This window comes from Watersipora subatra, chromosome 5 (assembly GCF_963576615.1).
Source record: "Watersipora subatra chromosome 5, tzWatSuba1.1, whole genome shotgun sequence".
Classification (NCBI taxonomy): Eukaryota; Metazoa; Bryozoa; class Gymnolaemata; order Cheilostomatida; family Watersiporidae; genus Watersipora; species Watersipora subatra.
In genome coordinates, this window is record NC_088712.1 from 34,676,392 (window position 1) to 34,694,488 (window position 18,097).

The 18,097-nt window shown below is 38.1% G+C and overlaps 2 protein-coding genes across 2 annotated transcripts in view; both read right to left on the minus strand.

Moving 5' to 3' along the window:
• Window positions 1–953: 953 nt before the first annotated feature.
• Window positions 954–2,456, minus strand: LOC137397306 (uncharacterized). Its single transcript, XM_068083595.1, has one exon. It carries the CDS (start codon window positions 2,454–2,456, stop codon window positions 954–956), a length of 1,503 nt encoding a protein of 500 aa, XP_067939696.1.
• Window positions 2,457–14,191: 11,735 nt separating this feature from the next.
• LOC137396273 (uncharacterized) overlaps window positions 14,192–18,097 on the minus strand; it is a 73,104-nt gene continuing 69,198 nt past the window's right edge. Inside the window, exon 6 of the mRNA XM_068082469.1 lies at window positions 14,192–14,236. The gene's annotated coding sequence lies outside the window, so the exon portion shown is untranslated. The remainder of the gene's footprint in view (window positions 14,237–18,097) is intronic.

Genomic DNA, 18,097 nt, shown 5'->3' on the forward strand with positions numbered 1-18,097 from the left:
ATATCCATCGGCCCTCGTACTGTCCTTCCGTACAACAGCTCGAATGGTGAGAATCCAGTAGATTCCTGTGGGACCTCTCTGTAGGCAAATAGTGCCGGGTTTATGTATCTGTGCCACTGCCTTGGCTCCTGATAGCATAACTTTTTCAGCATTGACTTCAGTGTGCCATTGAATCGCTCCACCAGTCCATTAACCATAGCATGGTAGGGAGTTGTCGGCATCTGTTTCATGCCGAGTAGTCTGGCGAACTCCTCCATGTACTCAGATATGAATTGGGTCCCTCGATCACTGATTACTTCTTCAGGTATTCCAACTCGACTGTAAATGTCGATTAGAGCTTCAGCCACTGCCTCTGAGCTTATCTCTTTCAGTGGAACAGCCTCGGGATATCGAGTAGCGTAGTCCACCAGAGTTAGTATATATCTATGCCCTTTTTCACTCGGAGGGTTAATCGGTCCAATCAAGTCGACAGCGCAGCGCTTGAATGGAGTCTCAATTAGTGGAGTCCGCTGTAGGGGAACCTTCTGTACTGAACCTTTCTTTACAGTGCGTTGACAGATGTCGCAGGATCGACAGAATCTCGTAACCTCATCATGTAGACTCGGCCAGAAAAAGTTGGTTAGGATTCGATCAGTAGTTTTACGGATTCCCAGATGTCCACTCAATAAAGAATCGTGGGCGTGTCTCATCACAGCGACACGTAGAGTTTTCGGTACAACTACTTGTTTTATCGGCTGTTTTATCGGCTGTCCGCTGTTATACCCTGGGTGATAATATTCACGATAAAGGATGTTCTTCTTCACCATGAACCTGGTTTGTTGTTTGCCTTTCGTTATTGCTTCTGTAGCGTCATACAGCCTCTTTAGAGAATCATCTTCTCTCTGTGACTTGATGAGGTCTTCTCTGTTTACTTCGATATTTTCATTGCTGACAACTGATAATGGTTTTTCTCCTCATTTGTTTTCTATAGCTTGTGCGCGCGTAACCGCAGAACACTCCCGATCCTGTTCTGGTAGTGGATCACATGGGGATCGAGCGCCTGAAATATTTCCAAGCATTAGATCGTGAATGGGTGTCTCCATAACCATCGCCGTTACATCTCCCTGATAGAATGGTGTATTGATGCTGATTTTGGCAAATGGCAGTTTTCTAGCAGTGTTATCTGCCATTCGTAGATATCCTTCCTCTCCTGTGTACTGATCAGCTTTTACCAGTGATTTCTTGACCACTACTGTGGTGCATCCAGTATCTCTAATCATCTCCACCTGCTTACCATTTACATAACCTCCAACCAAGTTTACTCCATTCTCCATTTTACCAACTTTACCTTTACAACATGCTACTTGTACGTAACGCTTCCCACTTAGCTTAATTTCATCCGTATTCTGTCCTTCTGGATTTGTCTCCCCTTCAGCCACACCCGCCTTGTGCGTAGGTGTCTTGAGTCTTCGACATTCGGCTAAGTTATGGTTATTCATCTTGCAGTGTGCGCAGTACTTTTGAGGCTTCTTATTACACCGATTTGCATTATGCCCCTTTTCGTTATAACTGTGGCCGGTGATGGTTGTCTCATTTGGAGTTGTCTTCCTTATGAATGACATCTTGTGACCATGAGCTGTCAGGTATCGGTCAGCAGCTTCAGCCAACTCGTCACAGCTGTCAAATTTCATCTCCTTTAGATGTACAGCGAGATCCGTAGGACATGCCGCTATGAATTGTTCTCGCAAGTTGAGTTCTTTCAGGTCTTTGCAGTTCGATAGCTCCACCCACTTGTCAATGTAGGTACTGAGTCGAACTAAAAATTGTTGTGGTGTTTCGTCGTGCTCGGCTTTACTCTCTCTGAATCGCTTTCTGTAGCCTTCTTCCGTGAGATTGTAGCGTTTTAACAGAGCTTCCTTCACCTGATCGTAGTCCTTCCTATTCTCTGCCGCCATTCTAGTGTAAGTCTCTGTAGCCTTACCTTTGAGATATTGGCTCAAATGGAATGACCATTCAGCTTTATCCCACTGATAGTTTTCAGCTATCCATTCAAATCGCTGCAGGTAACTATCCATGTCATCTGTTTTCTCATCAAACACTGGTAGTTTCGGTTTAGGTTTATTGCTAACCCACTCTAGTCCTGTACTCTCATTTTTGGAGTCATCCCTCCTAATAGTCTCCACTTCCAGTTTTTTCATCTCGAGCTCTAACCTCTTTTCTTCTATCTCTTTTTGCATCTCCAACTCTCTTGCTTGTTTCTGGCTGTCTATCTCCATTTGCTTCATCTGGAGTTGTCTGTCCTCAGCTTCGGCTTCTTTTTTGGCTTCTCGTTCCATCCGTCTCTCCTCGCGTTCAATCTCCCCTGCGAACTTTGGTTCGTTCTCTTCAATGAATTTGGCTAGCTCAGCATCCTTTAATCCAAGTTTCTCGCCCATATCCATTGCCCTCCGCATACTGCTCATACTAGTCTCCGCCATTACTGACTGTCTTTTGGTACTCTTTATGTCTTGCGTGAGTTAGACTGATATAATCCTGATCAATCCGTAGATATTCCCGGAGCAACCCCCAAGTTGTCACAGCTATTCAACATTGCTTGTAGCTTGTTCCAAAATGTCTTAAAGGCCGAATGCCAAAAAATGAGCTCAAAAAGTGCAATTTTATCACAAGGTAGCAGTTTTGTCGCCCTGAATTGTTTCTGAGGCTGGATCGATTCTCTTGCTGACATGACATTATTTTACAATCTCCTTTACATCTTCTTTTGTCATGCTTGAGCACCACTTTGCTGTAGTATCCATGTATAAGTGGTATGGAGTTTGGTCTACTCCTAAGGGATGAGTATCCTAAAGGTTGCGGAGCTTATCCATAATTTCATCATCAGACACAGCCAAACTAACTGTACATTTATTTGTACATAGCCACTTTTTTGCCGATGTGATTTGCAGTTCGCATTCTATATTTCATGTAGCTACAGGCAACTCTGACCCATTTTGCTACTGGATAGTGGCCATGATATCTACTACATATTAAAAACAACTGCCTTTTAGTTAGATCAGATTGTGGTGTAGGCAGTTCACAGTCTCTTAACCAGCCAAGGGTACCGTTTTCAGATTTTGTTACTCTTAACAATACAACTCGTGTACTATTTAGCGTTTCCTGGCTCTTTTGATACCAATCTATAAGCTAGCAAATGTTCTTTGACTTTTGATACTGAAACAACGGCCTCATTGACTATTATATCATCTATGTAATGATCTGTGTCCGCACGCACTTCTTCATCTAGTGACAGCACCAATGCTAATATGCAAGACGTAACTTTTGGCGCTACATTTAAGCCAAATCCCATACGTGTCATTACATATAACTTCCCTTTGTAGCGCACTGCCTGAAATCGCTGCAAGGAGACATCTACATGTAGTTGCAAATATGCCTTTTGCAAATTTTAGCATACAAGCTGTGTCACCAAACTTGCGCCACTGTTTCAGTTTGTCTTGACATACAGCAACATTATTTCCTGAATTACTATGTACATGTTTGTTTAATTCTCGGCTATAGCCCATTACTGATCTGACCTTCTTACTCTTATTAGGTTGAAAAACTGCCAGAAGAGGACTTACACCACTCACCTCGCCATGCACTTGTTTATTATGTCTTTCTAGCCAACCATCACTAATCAATTGTTCAATTTTGTAGTCATACTGTTTTTTATATACCATTGCACTTATTGCATACTCGGCACATTGGTTTATCAATACAGGCTCTTGATCTTTCCATTTCAACCAAACACCCCATTCAGATTCATTGAATGTTACTTTAAAGGTTGACTTGCAACAAAGTCACATTACAGTTATTTGGTATCAAAAGATTCACCATGTCTCACTCTGTTGTGTTGTAAGTGCCAAATATGTGGAAATGTGATTACAAGCTCTTAAAAGCTCAAAAACGAAAAGCCGCCATAGATTGGAATCTCTTTATTTCGATGACGTAGCCATGAAATTTGGTTATCGTCTTGTCACGTATGTTCTTACGTAAATTGAAAGGCCAATTCAAAGCTCAATATAAAACTTATCGTAGTACTAGTTTATGACAAACACTTCGGGTTTTACCGAAGACCCCGTATCAAATATAGATGCTCACTACTTTACAGTTTTGTTTCGGCCTGGTCTAATCGGCAAGTCGTAATCTGATCATGTGACCCAATACTTCGCAAATAATTTCTGCAGCACTTTTCGATTATCACAAGTGACCAACAGGCTCGTCATGATTATCAGAAAAATGATATGTACTCCTTCAAGCTAAGGCTAAAAAATTAAACAAATTTTTACGGTAAGTTATAAGATATCACTGCTAAAAGTGACAGCTTTACGATGACGATAAAACAGACGCGTAAGAACAATAGACATAGTTTTATTGAATGCGTGAAGTATATTTGTGAAAATATTTTGATGAATAAGGTTTCAAAACAGTGTAAACAGAAACCATCTCTCACATCTACATCCCATTTGAGCCGTTTTGGAAAGGGAATCCAAACTACGGCAGTCTCGGGTGACTGCGATTTTCTGTTCGTTTTTGAGCTATTAAAAGCTTGTAATCACCTTTCCACATATTTTGCGCCTACAACACAACAGAATAAGACATGGTGAATCTTTTCATATCAAATAACGGTAATTTGAATTTTGTTGCAAGTCAACCTTTAAAGTCATCGATAGTTAGACATGTAGCGTGCAGTTCTCTTTTACGTGTCGCTACAGGATTTGTAGTTTCGCGTCCAAATCGCACTTTTACTTGAGTTAATCATAACTGAACCTAATTTAGATATTCCATTTAGTCATAGAATTAGTTTGCACCCACACACAAGCTTTGGTGCAACTAAACAACGCAATTGTACAGTAGATGATCCAATGTTAATATTAACTGCCACCTCATGACTGCACTTTCTAGTATTGCCATTTAACATCTTTACTGTTCTGGCATGGCCTGTGATCACTAGCCCAAGTCTATTCACAACATCATGTGATAACACAGATTACTCACAGCCACGATCAATTAGTCTTGACGGGTACATCTCACGTGTAGGCTGTGACACATGGTCTCGCCGTCTTTACTGAGTGGGATTGGGTGAGCAGCCGATGCCCCTGTTTTTGTTTCCTAACTGTTTAGACTTACATTGACGACTTATGTGCCTCAATCCATTGCAGTTATGACAGCGAACCTGTTTGTTTGTGTCCTTAACTTTTTTTCAGTATTGCCTTCTCTGGAGACATGGCCAAATCCAAAACATGTAAAGCATCGGCCGCCGTTACTAGGCTTGTCTGTTACTCCTGCGCTGCATATGTACGATGGTGAGTCAGGTTCGATAACAAGCACTGACCTCACTCGTGTAACCATTGCATCCAGATTCATATCTTCCACAGCCGCAGTTGCTTTTAATTGACCTGCTACTTCCATTGGCAACCCTGAAACAAAAGCACATGCATCAGCAAACAAAGGCCCATTGCATCAGCAAGCTTACACAGGTCTGACAGATACACATCTACTGTCTCACCATCCAATAATGCATGATCACGCACTTGTTCATATCCGCTATAGCAGTTTGTGCTGAAAGCCGTCATTAGCTTTTTTTCAGCTTCGAATAGTCATCCTTTGTGTCCTGTGGCAACTGTTCATTATAGAGCAAACGCTACTCTATTAAAAACAATGGCATGAATGATTTCAAGACATGCATTTTCTGAAGTTTAGCTACCAACTCCAGCTTACTAATCCATGTGCTGAACTCTCTACTAGTGTTTCTGCTTTCATACGATTTGACTAAATCTAATAACTTTGCTGCCATTGTAATACTGAGCTAGTTTACTAGCGCCGAAATAGCTTATTCTATCTAACTTTAAGCAAGCAAGCTGTACACACACAATGGTTTTGTACAATTGTCAAAAAAGTTAATGAAGTTTATCATCAAATGCAGTATTTTATGCCATATCAATGTGTCACTCTGGAAGTATTAAGTTGCTAGGAAATTTCGTCCTTTCTGCAGCTCAGCATGTTCTCACAAAATATCTTCTTTGAACTATGCGAAATTTGTAAGTTATTCTGATTAGTCAACCTACTTTATAATTAATACACTCACTGTTACAACTGACTGATATTAAAACTACAAATTAGTGTAGGGAAAGGTGTAGTTAGAGTTTGGTAATGTTGATGTTCTAGGGGGTCTAACAATCTGATGCTATTTTGCACAATGTAGCCTTGATATTTACAAAAAATTTGAAATTGTACTACTTGGGCTCCCAAAATGTGGCTCTGTAGTCAAATCTATTTTTCTAATTTTGCCCGAGAATTATCACTTCATTCTTTTAAAGAAATTTGTATCATTATGTTATATAGAAAATAGTATCTGTATCATTATGTTATATAGAAAATAGTATTCAATCTTCAATGGGTATTTACATCTGATCATAAAAGTAATCATTACATAACTCTATATGTAAGTATGGAGATCTGATATTGTAACTATCGATCTTCTATCTATATATATATTTCTCAAAGCACGTCTGTTGTCCGTCTGCATTCCGGCTATAGATCTTAAAATCTTGATATTATAATACCGCATTCTGTTAGATTTGAACTCACAACGATTCCATGACAACTTTCTTATCCGGACGCTCTACCACTGAGCTAGAACGCCATAGTGGTCAAAGTCGTTTTATTATAACGAATACACAATGCGCGTATTATTTATTTTAGCCTTTAGCATCGACGAGTTACGATTCTGCTGTTCAGCTGTATCCGCTGTACGGTATATCCGGTATCCGTTAAAATAAAAACATCTCACAATGATAAAACTAATGTTAAAAGTTTAAGGTTTACTAAAATACATACTAAAACTTCTTTCAAGTATGTGTTTATTAAGCGAAATTCATTTAAGTTAGATTCAGCGTTTGTTATACATTCGTCCCGAAAGTAAAAGCTCTCCATCCACGTAGTGAAATGATCGCTCACCATGCCATTTCTATAATGGTGACTTTCACCTGTACAGTGCATTTCGGGAAGGTTTGCCTGCGGCCTTATGTGAAATTTGAACAGCGCTAAACTATTGCGTTGCCGTCGGCAACTACCAGCGGTACTCGGCACGTAGGTTCCCATTTCACCGCTAATAGCCTGTGGTGCTGTCGCCGGTGCTTTGCGACGTATATGGAAACCAGGCTTAAAGCTGAGATCTGCTGGTTGGCTCATTCTGTGTAAAAACAGTATATAAATGCATTTCTATCCTGTTAAAGGTTGACTTGCAACAAAATTCGCATTTCAATTATTTGGTATCAAAAGATTCACCATGTCTTACTCTGCTGTGTTGTAGGTGCAAAATATGTAGAATTATGATTACAAGCTCCTAAAGGCTCAAAAATGAACAGTTAATCGCCGCCATCACGAAACTATCCATAGATTGGAATCCCTTTCCAAAACGGGTCAAAGAAGCACACTATCTTTTTCTACAACTTAATCATTTCATAGGCGACAGGAAGGCTTGTTCACTTTTGTTCACATGGTTATTCTGGTAGTACCAACCCATGCCAGCTAGACATGTGGACCAATGTGAATAGAGTAGCAGTCTCTGTAACATGTTTATTAGCAGTTGATACCAGCAATGACTGTCTTAAGGCCTGGCTACACACACCTACACAATGTGTCGTTTGTGTAGGCAATGTGTCAGCAACACATTGTTCAGTGGTAGTCAGCTTTCATGTGATATTTGAGAAGTCAGTCGATGAGCCATCTTTGGTAAGGAGTAGTGCTTGAGAACAATATGGTATGTGAAGATGGTACTGGTTTGTAGGTGCTGTTCATATATGGTATTGAGTGTGTTATCTAAGAGGTAAAATATACTCCTGTCTTGTCTAGTTGTCTATATAATACTCCCTCATCCTTTGAGGTTTCTGTGTGTCCACTAGAGATGCCCTGATCCTGGTATCTTTACCAGAACTAACCGTACAACATTGTACGGTTAGTTCCAGAACTAGCCGTCACATGTTTATTAGCAGTTGATACCTGCCCTGACTGTCTTATGACCTGGTTACACACTCCAACAAAATGTATTGTTATTGTAGGAAATGTGCCTATGATTGAATGAAATAGTTAATTATTATGATTTTGATTGTATTTGATTCACTGACACATCTAAAGGCGGGTTTTTACCAACTGCCTACAGTCTCTGTATTCTGGTTATTAAGTACGACTAAGTCACTGTCCCAGGCATGAATTTGGTCTCTCATCAAATATCGACTTTCTTAGCGTCTGCTTTCTTCCATGAGCAATATCTTTTGACATGGTTTGCCTTATAAAATATGTCAGCCTATTTATTCCAATCAAATAAATATCTGGCAAATATAGTATCCCTGACAGATTTTATTTGTATTGTAACCCATATTTTATCAATCCAATTTGCGTCATGGACAGTGACTCAAAGTGTAACTGAACTATTATAAAAACTTCCATGTATCTACTGAATAAACGGCAATCGTTGTCTGTCTTTGTAATTGTGTGTCCACCTTATAGAGCAGTCTTTCCTTTTATCGTCGTATGAATTTTGGTCGTACAAAGCAAACTGAATTAATATGAGTAGTAACAGTAAATAAATTATAGAGCGGTCTTTCTTTTCCATTCGGTCGTAAAAAGCCAACTTAATTAATACGAGTAGTATATATCGTAATTTCGGACTATTAGCCGCTACTTTTGTCTGACGATTTCAGCCAAATTGCTTATATAGAGGTGTGGCAATTCTGTTGTTTTTCTTTCACCGCTAGGGCGCATTAACCGAAATCTCCGGTTAGCATGCCTCTTTACAGTGTCCAACGGCACTCCTCCGCTTTAAACAGCAGTTTTTGCCGTGTTAAAAAGCACCGTCCTGAGTTCTGCGGCCTATACAAAGGTGCCTATGCAGCTATACAAATGTACTACTCATTAAACAAAATAAATTAATGAGTAGTAATTTACATGCAATTAATAGTTACTGCACAGCATACCGAGGTCACGTAAACGTTTGTTTCTTGCGGCCACTGAAAAAAAAACGCAGTTCTCACCTACTAAATTCCAACATCAAAAAGGTAAGTGCTCCTTTGTCAATGTTGTATTGTCTGAATTGCCACACTTTCAATACATAACCCTTTCACTTTTACATTTACAAATTTAACTATCGGCCTACTGCCAGCCACTTTGCCGATATTGCTTCATAATATTTTTTCAATTTGAAACTCCATCAAGAACGTTTGTTTTAGTTATATATTTCATTTTGCCAACATGTTAACAAGCACTGCTATGCAAAAAATTCATTGTATCTATACTTTGTGCATTGATAAAGCGATGGGAAGCTACAAAGCTAAGACGATCCTCTACAGTGTTCCTTATTCTTACAAAACCATTACTTTCACCTCCATCAGAGTCAGTGCTGCTATTGCTATTTCAATTATCTGTGTAATCACAAAAATCTGAATCGGCTAAAATTTCATCAGCATAAGTAGTTATCTGTTTTCTAAATCAGACGCATTTAATGAATTTGCACAAAAAATCTTCGTTTTTATGTTGGAAATTCTCAAACAAAGATTTAAAATTAAACTTTAGGCTAATTTTATAGAGAAATCTTAGAACAACACTGTCACTACCATAAAAGTCCTAAAGACCGTTGGTTATGTTATCAACGAATAATAAAATTCAGTTACTAGCAATTGCTGGTAAAATCGCAACAATGCGTCGACGGTCGACCATAGAAAACGCATAAATGAGTCTACTCCAGTGAAAGGTTTAAAAACATTGGATTTGCTACTGTTTGTGATAGTAAACATGTTCATTTCCTTCCGCAGCCAAGTTACTTTTACTTTTTTTCCAGCTACAAGTACACAGAACTACACTTACTACAGAACTTGCACGGGTACTGCTACTGCGTTTTACCGACTAAATTTCTACTTCAAAAAGGTAAGTACTTCTCATTCAATGTTGTAGTGTATTGTCTATGAATTGCCACACCTCAACTACTTAATACATGTAACGTTAGATTTGCCACCGTTCGGGATAGTGGGACAAGTTCATTTCCTTCAGCAGCTTAGTTACTAATTTTTTCTCCAGTTACGAGTAGGCCTACTGTAACTTACTACTACAGAACTTGCACGAGTACTCCGAGGGTTGCGATAGGCGATGGTGAAAAGAAAAAGAGCAGCTGGTATCGACTTACTGTCACCCTGCTTTAGCCATGACCAGCTGTACGTCGCTTGCTCAAAAGTAGTTTGTTCAAAAACTGTTTGTTCATACAACCGACAGAAAAACAAAAAATGTTGTCTATCCGCAAGTGTTGCGTTGAACTAACATTGTGTTATTGTTATGTCATGCTATCTTCTTCATGCTCTGCTATACCCCATGCAGCATTTTCTAACATATTTTTCAGTATATATATATATTTTCATGCATTTGTTTTCCTTATTGTATCTCATACAAAGGCTATCATGTTGGCGCTATGTTTTATTATTATAAGGTGCTAATGCTGTATCTGCCTTGACATCATACTGTCTGTGCTGTTATACATTTAAATTTTATCGACACAACCTCATTACTGTTTGTATATACCATGTCAAAACACAGGGTATAGACGAAAAACTGGTGAGCTATGATTAGTGTGTTAAGCACGTAGAAGTCTCCATTCAATAAATGCCGGCGATAGCAAAATATTTTGTATAATTTTTTAAAAGATGCAAAACTTTTCAATACTGCCAGTTTGAAGAACTTCAGTTTGCCTAGCAATGTCAATTTCATTATCAGTTCTCTGCACACAAATAGGGCAACTCTGATTTGAGTGGTTTGAGACTAATGCATTGTAAATTAGCTGTAAAAGGTATTGCAGATTTCCATTGTTTTCCAAAACATTATTGACATATATGACTGCATATGTGTATGCATAGTGTGATTAGGGCAAAAAAATTCAGTAAACTGCATATTTGGAGTTGTTTTACAGTATGAGAGACAACTCTCAATAAACCTCTTGCTGCGCATGAATCTGTTCCTGTGGACAGGTAATGCAGCTAGCGGTTTGAGGCCGTGGCATCACTCGGGGATGCACGAGAGACTTTTTTTCACCCCGAGTGCAGCGAGAGTATCCAGGCGCGGCTTTCCGGATGAATGAGTTGGCGAATGCAAGGCGATTGATTGCAAATCGATTGAGTGCTAGGCGATTGATTGCGAGGTGATTGATTGCGAATGAGAGTCGATTGGTTGCGAGGCGATTGATTGCAAGGCGAATGCGAGGCAATTAATTGCGAGGCGAGTGCAAGGCGATTGAATGCGAGGCAATTGATTGCGAGGCGATTGATTGCGAGGCGATTGATTGCGAGGCGATTGATTGCGAGGCAATTAATTGCGAGAAAATTTATTGCGAGGCGATTGATTGCAACGCGAGTGCAAGGCGATTAATTGCGAGGCGGGTGCGGGCCGATTGATTGCGAAGCGATTGAGAGGTGAGTGCAAGAACGCAATGGTCAACTGCGAGGCGGGTAATGACTGGTCGGCCAAGGCAGGGGCTCGGCGGCAGAAGTGCTAGATCGTCAACTGCAAATATAGACGGAGATGAACGAATGCATGAATCTAGACACATGAATATAGAATATCTACTAGATTTTACACACATCTAGCTGTAAAACACGTTGCAAATTACCATTGTTCTCCCCAACATTTTTGACATGTATATGTGTACGCATATTTAGGGCAACAATTTCAGTAGACTATTTACATAATAATACATCAGGGCAACAATTTCAATAGACTGCATATTTGGAGTTGTTATACAGTATGAAAGACAACTCTCAATAAACCTTATGCTGCACAGGAATCTGTTCCTGTAGGCGGGTATTGCAGCTAGTCTTGAATAATCAAGAGGGGAGTGCTATCATGGCAATCTAAACAGTGTATAGATAGATGGACCTGAGGCTCTGCCATTATAATCGATAGCGTTGAGGATTGTTGACACACTGCCAGAGCTTAATTCTGTGTGCTGAAGATGTTTTGCTTTGGTTGCATATTCCTTGACGGTTCTTTGGTCTGACTCCTACGAGTTGGTAATTTTTATATAGGAAACTTTCAAGGCATGTATTTGCTCTTAAATTTGTGAAATATGCGTTAACCAACTAAAGTCATGCTCTTCTACAAAGTGAGCAGATAAAATTATAGATAGTTAATAATTTAATAAGATAATAACGGGAACACTTCAAGACTACAGCCTGCTAAACTGAGGCCTTTCCTAGTCTTCACAGAGGTGTCACCAAATGTCCTCGAACAAGAAATGCCACCAGAGATGTGACCCTCACCCCTGTCATCACCATTCTACTGACCCGGCTGAGGAGCACCACCGCAGACCCTCGCTGTCTCCACCGCGACCTCGATGGCAGTAAAGATGCACAGGCTTAAGCAAGAGCGTCTAGTAGCCTCTGTTGATAATCTACAAGTAGAATATCACAATATTACTAGCATTTTATTAATAATAGAATACTTACATAATTAATAAAATATAATAATACGGTGCAAAGTAACTGGTATATTATATTTAATCATATCTCTGTGACATTATTATTCTAATATACCTCTAACACCAAACTAATATGTCTGCACTACCAGGGGAAATAATTACTTCAGAAAAGCTCTTACTAAACTCTATAATAACCTATAAATAACCATAAAACTAAATTGCTCTTCAGTATTGAATCATTAGTATCATCTCACCCCAACCAGGTATGGCTAGTTGATCTCTTAAGCTGTATAATTATATTTTATTTCTCTACAAATAAGCTTTTATAAACTATATATAATACACACGCTAGCAAAAGGTTTAATTAGTTTTGTGTAACTCACCACTGACATAGAACTCCATGCTTTACTTCGATGACTATGTCTACACTGCATTGAGCTGAATTTCTTTTTACATTCTTTGAAACTTAGAGCCAGTGCTAAAAGAATAAATGTTGACTGAATGACTTCTATATCAGTCTAAACTAACAAAGTCTAAACTAAATTAATAATTAAAATATTAATTATTTTTCAAAAACGCATTTTACCAAATGTTTGGTATACAATTTTGGAGTTACCTTTTTAAACATCTGGGAAAGGCAAACTCTCAATGTGGGAATCACCAAAAAGTAAAAAATGGAGAACTGAAATTGTTGTGGTTAAGTAACCCTAGCTACCTTTTGAAGCAGGTTTTAAGAGGGTGAAAGTTAATGTCTCAGTAATATGTTATCAATTGGAGGCGTGGTATTTCCGCCACCACGGCTAATTAGCTGTCACAACATTGTCTAAACTCCCATAATCGTAAACTCAGGTGCAGAATTAGTAGATTTCCCACAATGCCTTGCAATGTACTGAACAATGGTTTGATTGATTTCATTATTTACTAGTACCGTGGCGTCTACTGTGCCAGAGTAAATGTAGATTGTTCAATGTACATGTACTCTGGCATCTAGTGTGCCAGAATACATGTAGATTGTTCAATGTACATGTACTCTGGAATCTACTGTGCTGTAAACGATTAACAACTGTTCTGATAAAGCTCAAAGAATTATAGTAAATATAATGTAATTATTTAAATTGAGCTAAAGATGTCACATTTTTCAGCGTTCATTTATTGATTTATTTCATTGATTTCAGAGTTCATATACAGCGGTGACACTTCTGTGAGTTTCAAATCAACATTTTAATGTTTTTTATCTATTTCGTGATTTCTTTCATTTAATACATTTGAGCCTTGGGAAAATATCACCTTATTATCTGATCATATTAGAATATATTTGTTAGGTTTTTAGTAGGTCTAACTTGGCTCACTTAACTTAATCTGTCAGAAAGACTTGATTCCAAGTCATGATAACAATTGTTAATTATCAGATTAATATTCCCTTTCACTATTCTATTCTCCTCTCTCCAATCCATTCTCTCTACCAACCTCATTATTCAGTTATTACTGACCTCTTGGAACCAGAGTGTATCTATCATCTAGGTCAGGTGATACAAGGTTCATGTCAACTCTTTGTCTTAAATCCTCTTTCAGGTAATCTTCCCCCTTGATTTTCTCTTCTGAGCTGCCACCATTTACCAGTTGGTAGACATTCTTACGGGACGCCTCCAAATCCACCCTTTGTTGGATCAGCTTGACATTTAACTCATCTACTCTTCTGTTCACCCGCTTTTTGACCTCTCTGATATCTCCCAAAGCCTTATCATAAGCTTGACATACCAGCTTTACCTGTCCAGTAAACAGGGTAAACCATCAATATATTGTTACATTAGCGTTTAGTAAGAGCAAGGATTAAGAAAAACACTTTGGGAACTTGAGATAACAACATAACAGGGTCTCATTAATTATTGATAAATTATAGAAATATGAAAAGGGAGCACTTGATGAAGAGTAAACAAGAGATGATGTAGTCTTATGTTTTGTAGTGTCTGTTTCCGGTTAGCTGCGTATTGCCTCGCATTCACTATAACTTTTAGTCAATTTTTTAAAACTTTTTTCAGACTGATTTGAGGAGAAAGACCGAAAGATGCTGTTCTCATAAGTGGCCTCTCCCATGCTTGACTATATAGTAGCCACATAATGGCCATCGAGAACCGGCTCGTACCTTAAGGAACAAAAGTTGCTCAACAATGAGCTCGTATCTTGAGTTTCTCGCATTTGAGGCACTCGTATGGGGCTACTCACATGTCATGGTTCATCTCTATATGTAACATTACATATTGGTGTTTGAATAAGATTTTCATGAATTTTTCACCAAATATGTTGTACTAAGTTTTGTCAGCATGTTGAGGTCATGAAAATGAGCAAAAGGATTTGCGGTCTATGAAAATTATTGACAAGAAACAGCTAAGATGCCAGATAATTATATTAAAATCGCTCGTGTTTTGAACTAAAATGTGTTTATATGAAAATTTTCCTATCAAATTTTTTATTCATGAAAGTAGAGCATACATTAATAGGTTTTAAAATTGACGTCTTTTAAAAGTAGCTATTTTTAAAGACAATATTTTAAAATTCCAATTTATGTAAAGGAAGAATCTTTTGTTAGCATACGCCATAAAACTCCACAAACAGATTGGTGTAATTCTATCGCCATCTCTCGACACTTAATGTAGGACTAGCGAATATAACAGACTTTTCCAGCATTTGTACCATTGTTTTCTTGTGTTATAATTATTTCCCGTGTTGAGTGACCAACATAACAGAGCAGGGTGATTAGAAGGGAAAATACATTATAAATAACCAAAATATACTCTATTGTCTCCTGTTCACCCATTGGCTAACCATCAGCATTAACATAGTAAGTCACAGGTTTATGTTTTGCTGACCTGATAAAATGCTGCACTGTTTATGTGAAAAACCTTATAATTGAGCAGCAAGGAGCAGTATATAAATACAGACTAGACAAGGGTTAGTGATGTCACAACTTGTTGGTCCATATTAGATGATAAATATACTGACTACTAAAATAATAGTAATCCTAAATCTATCGAGGACCTCACAACCTTCAAATGTCTGAGCTCAAATTTCATTGGTCAATCTATTTGTCAACATGACATCATTTTTTACCTTCGGTGTTTAGCCATTAGGTATTCCATTCCATGATAAATATTCTTTCAACAATTTATCACGCGTACAAAATTGGTGTATGCATATGTAATCATAGACCTAAGTGTTTCCTGTTTACGTCACCTATGCTCACTTAATCATACATACATGTTCTTCACGAGCTTTTTCAACTTTGTGTATCCAAGCATCACAGGCTCTCTCCGTTTCTTTTAGATGGTTCTAATAATTCTTGTCAGCTTCTTGAAATTCTCCCATTTTTTAGGCAGCTTTTGCGAGAAGACCTTTTGAGCTCAGATGTAATCTTGTCAGCGATTGTTGTCAGCTCAGCATAGCTCTGGCTGGTAGTCTGACCTACATATATAAATATATAAGTAGTGTAGTATTGACTTTCTATAATGGTTGACTAACTTGACTAACATGTCTAAATATAAAAGGACTTTACAGTATGACTTGAGAAGTTTTGGTGAAGGACAACATCTGCTATGTACTAGAACATGGTTAGTGCTGACTCCTGTGAATAGTTGTTAATTTTATAGTCAGCAGATGCTGATTGGTCAGTTAAACTGACAGCTGCTATATATTGTTCCATATAAGCTAGTCTTTCATTAAATTAAATTTATTACTTTATATATTAATAATAGAGAATAAAATGCATATACAAACTTTTAAAGTATTTAATGAAAAGTTCAGATGTCAAAAACAAACTATAGAGTGATCCTTGTTACTTTGTATTCTGAAGTCTCACCTGAACATTCTTCTGTTCGGTCACAAAGGTTACAAATAAACTTTTTGCATTTCTCACAGGCTTTTATTAGACGTTCACTCTTGTGATGTTTGCAGAAAGACTTTTGATATTTGCCTGCAATCTGCTCAAAATCTTTCATAGATCTTCTCATGCAGCTGCAAATTGATATGTATTTAAACCAATTTATAAAAGAAATAATAGATGAACGAATCAGTCAATCAAGAGAAGGGTTTGAATAAGTGAAGGAAAAAGGGTATTGAGTTAGTTAGTAGCACACATGATTGCATCAGAATGCATCCCAATGCCTGGTTTCTTTAGAGACTGTAACATTATCAGCAGGTTCATCTGACTATTATTATGAAATAGAAACCTGTCTGCTACCAGCCCAATAGTTATTCTACAGAACAAACCATTCTCATGTTTCAATGCTCATCGTTAGGGCAGATCTTTTATTATGCAAGATCAGAGCCTCGGAGGCAGTATGAGAGCATTCAACTCCGACATTCCGTAGGGTAATGGTATTGTGATTACAAAAGTCACAACAGACGCATATATCTACATTGTATGTGAATATGATAGCCACACATTATGATACAATCCATCTGTATGGAGCAACAGTATGGGACTTTAGTGCTTACCAGCACCATGGTACTAGTTCCCAAATTTCACTGCACTCTGCAGCGGCTATAATATATTATAATTATGTAATAAAAATCTAACAAATACATGTTATAATTACTGTACTAGAAATTCCCCTATCATGCATCCCTCGATCAAAGTGATAATGGAAAAAAGAAAGGGTACTGCTAAAGACGAACTGTAAAGAGATTGGCTAGCAAGGCAGGTTGGTCAACGCGTCGACAAAGGACAATGATGTCAATTTGTTGTAGTTGCCAAGGTAAATTTATAACAAAGTCATTTACGTTCTGAGGGAAATTGATGACATGACCTCTGAAACCAAATTGGCCAACACGCGGAAGACGGAATATTGACATTGTAGGATTAACCTTGGCAATGAGTAGTTGTTCTATATATGTGTAAAAGAAGATAAAAATTCAACAGATGGACCTGGGTCCATATATTTAACTGCACTGAATTTATTAACAGGGTCAGGTCTAACTTGTTGGCACGTATAACATAGTTGCATTTGAGCATTGTATGTGTTGAAATGTTCCTCATTACATCCAGTACATGTGAGCTGTGATATGTTGTTGTCAAGTCTGCCTAGAAAGTTGTTACGCAGTTCTTGAAAATCAGGGCAATATAAAGATTGAAAATGAGGAGTGCGATGAAGCGGGGCAGCATTGGGAGGAGCAATATTGTTTTGTGCAATATTTTCATGGTCAATGATGTCCATAAAATCATGATCACCATCTGGAAACAAAGGGGCTGCCAAGTCCATGTCATTTACATCGCCTACAACATCTACTAAAAATTTCTCTGAATCAGATGAGTTGTTGTTATTAATTTAAGCAGCTTGTTGTTGAACATTAGCAATTGATGTTGATGGTTGCTGTGAGGACCTTCTATTTATCCTCCTATTAAGCTGTAATAACTGGGAGACACGTGGACGGCCACTGCGACAGCCACGACGTGGTGTTCTGGGAAGTTGTATGTCCATGGTAGTTGTCAAGTTGTTTTGAAATTAAATTCAAAAAGTCAATTATGCAAAACAAAAGGTTGTATAAAAATCACACCTAATCTACTACTATCTCAAACTTATGTTTTATAACAATAAAATAAATATTAATTAAAGCAGTAGGCCAAACCTACTG